General features: G+C 32.5%; 1 protein-coding gene across 2 annotated transcripts in view; it reads right to left on the reverse strand.

The window, feature by feature from the left end:
* Window positions 1-1,374, reverse strand: part of LOC118746660 — a 155,704-nt gene that overhangs the window by 2,727 nt on the left and 151,603 nt on the right. Inside the window, exon 3 of one of the 2 annotated variants that reach the window (XM_036480529.1) lies at window positions 5-118. In XM_036480529.1, the coding sequence (XP_036336422.1) occupies window positions 5-118 (114 nt within the window). Of the gene's footprint in view, window position 1; window positions 119-1,374 lie in introns of both variants that reach the window. The other variant, XM_036480528.1, reaches the window with a different exon arrangement.

The raw sequence follows: 1,374 nt of genomic DNA on the forward strand, positions 1-1,374 counted from the left end.
GGTGTAGCCGTAAAATTGCTTACAGAGCTGTCGCTAGTGTCGTTGGGCTCGAGTGATTGCTCGTGCTGCTGTTGGAGGATGAGGGAGCAAGCGTGAAGCAGATCAGGGCAATAGGCATCTGCGAAAAAAGAGAAAAGAAAAGGAAGTGAAGTTAAGAGTCTTAGGCCTACTTCAGCATTAAAAAATTTGGGTAAACATTAAAAAAATTTAAAACAAAATCTAAAATTTTAATTAAAAATATAAATAAAAATATGAATTAGAAAAGACAAAAAGCCCCTAAAAATAAATTGGAATTGAAAAAAAATATTTTTTTTAAACAATAAAATCTAAAAATTAAACAACAAAAAGAAAAAATTATCAAAATAATAAAATAAAATATTTGAGTTTAAAAAAATAAAATTAAACTAAATTGAAAAAAGAAAAAAAATGGGCTTCGAAAAGTTAAATGATATTGAAAAACAAATATTTTTCATTTTAAAACAAAAAAATCTCAAAATTTATTTACAAAAAGAAAAAATATAAAAACAGGAAAATAAAATTATCTTCAAAAAATTGATTGAAATTAAAATACATGTATACATTAGGGCGGGCCAATTTTTTTTACTAGGCGCGTATCGTATAGGTTTCGAAGAAAAAGGGAAAATGTTCACTATTGTGCCCTCTGGTGGAAGTTTAAAGGAAAAGATAAGTACATAAACGGATTATTCATACCAAAAAAAACCTTAAGCATGTTTCTGTACAAATTATAAGCACTTCTTTACGACACTAACGCAAAATGCTAAGCAACTTGATTTCTTGACGCATGGTTTCTTTGGCAAAATGCTTAGAATTATACCTAGAATCCTTCTGTGCTATACGCGCGTAGTCGAAAAAATCTCCCATATAAAGTGATCCGCCCTAATATCTTAAACTACAAAATGTAAGAATGAAGAAAAAAAGGGGGAAAAATACTACTCGGAAACTCGGATCTCTCGAAGGGCAGGCACGCCAGTACTTTGCTCACCCGGCCATTGACTGTTGGAACAGCGCGAGCAAAAGAATATATAAGTGCTTTCTATCAAAAGAGCTTTTCTCTATAAAAGTTGTCAAGGGAGTTTTTTTTGTGAGACTTTCGTATTAGAATAAACAAAATCTTTCAATCTGGCCTATTGTCTTTAAATTGTCTTACAAAAGAATTTCAACTATATTAGGATGAATTGCCATGTTCGTTTTAGTTTCTCTTTTCAAGAGTTCCACACTTGCTTAGATTTTGTAAAGTACGCCATGAAATGACGGCCAGATCGCCTTGACGGTGGCGCAAGGTACTACGCTTTAAAAGGCGACCACCTTCAGCGATAGTAAATACTTCTTCCTGGGCCAAGCAGATGGATTGAT

Source organism: Rhagoletis pomonella, unplaced genomic scaffold, assembly GCF_013731165.1.
Source record: "Rhagoletis pomonella isolate Grant_MI unplaced genomic scaffold, Rhpom_1.0 Rhpom_scaffold_00011, whole genome shotgun sequence".
NCBI classification, from domain to species: domain Eukaryota; kingdom Metazoa; phylum Arthropoda; class Insecta; order Diptera; family Tephritidae; genus Rhagoletis; species Rhagoletis pomonella.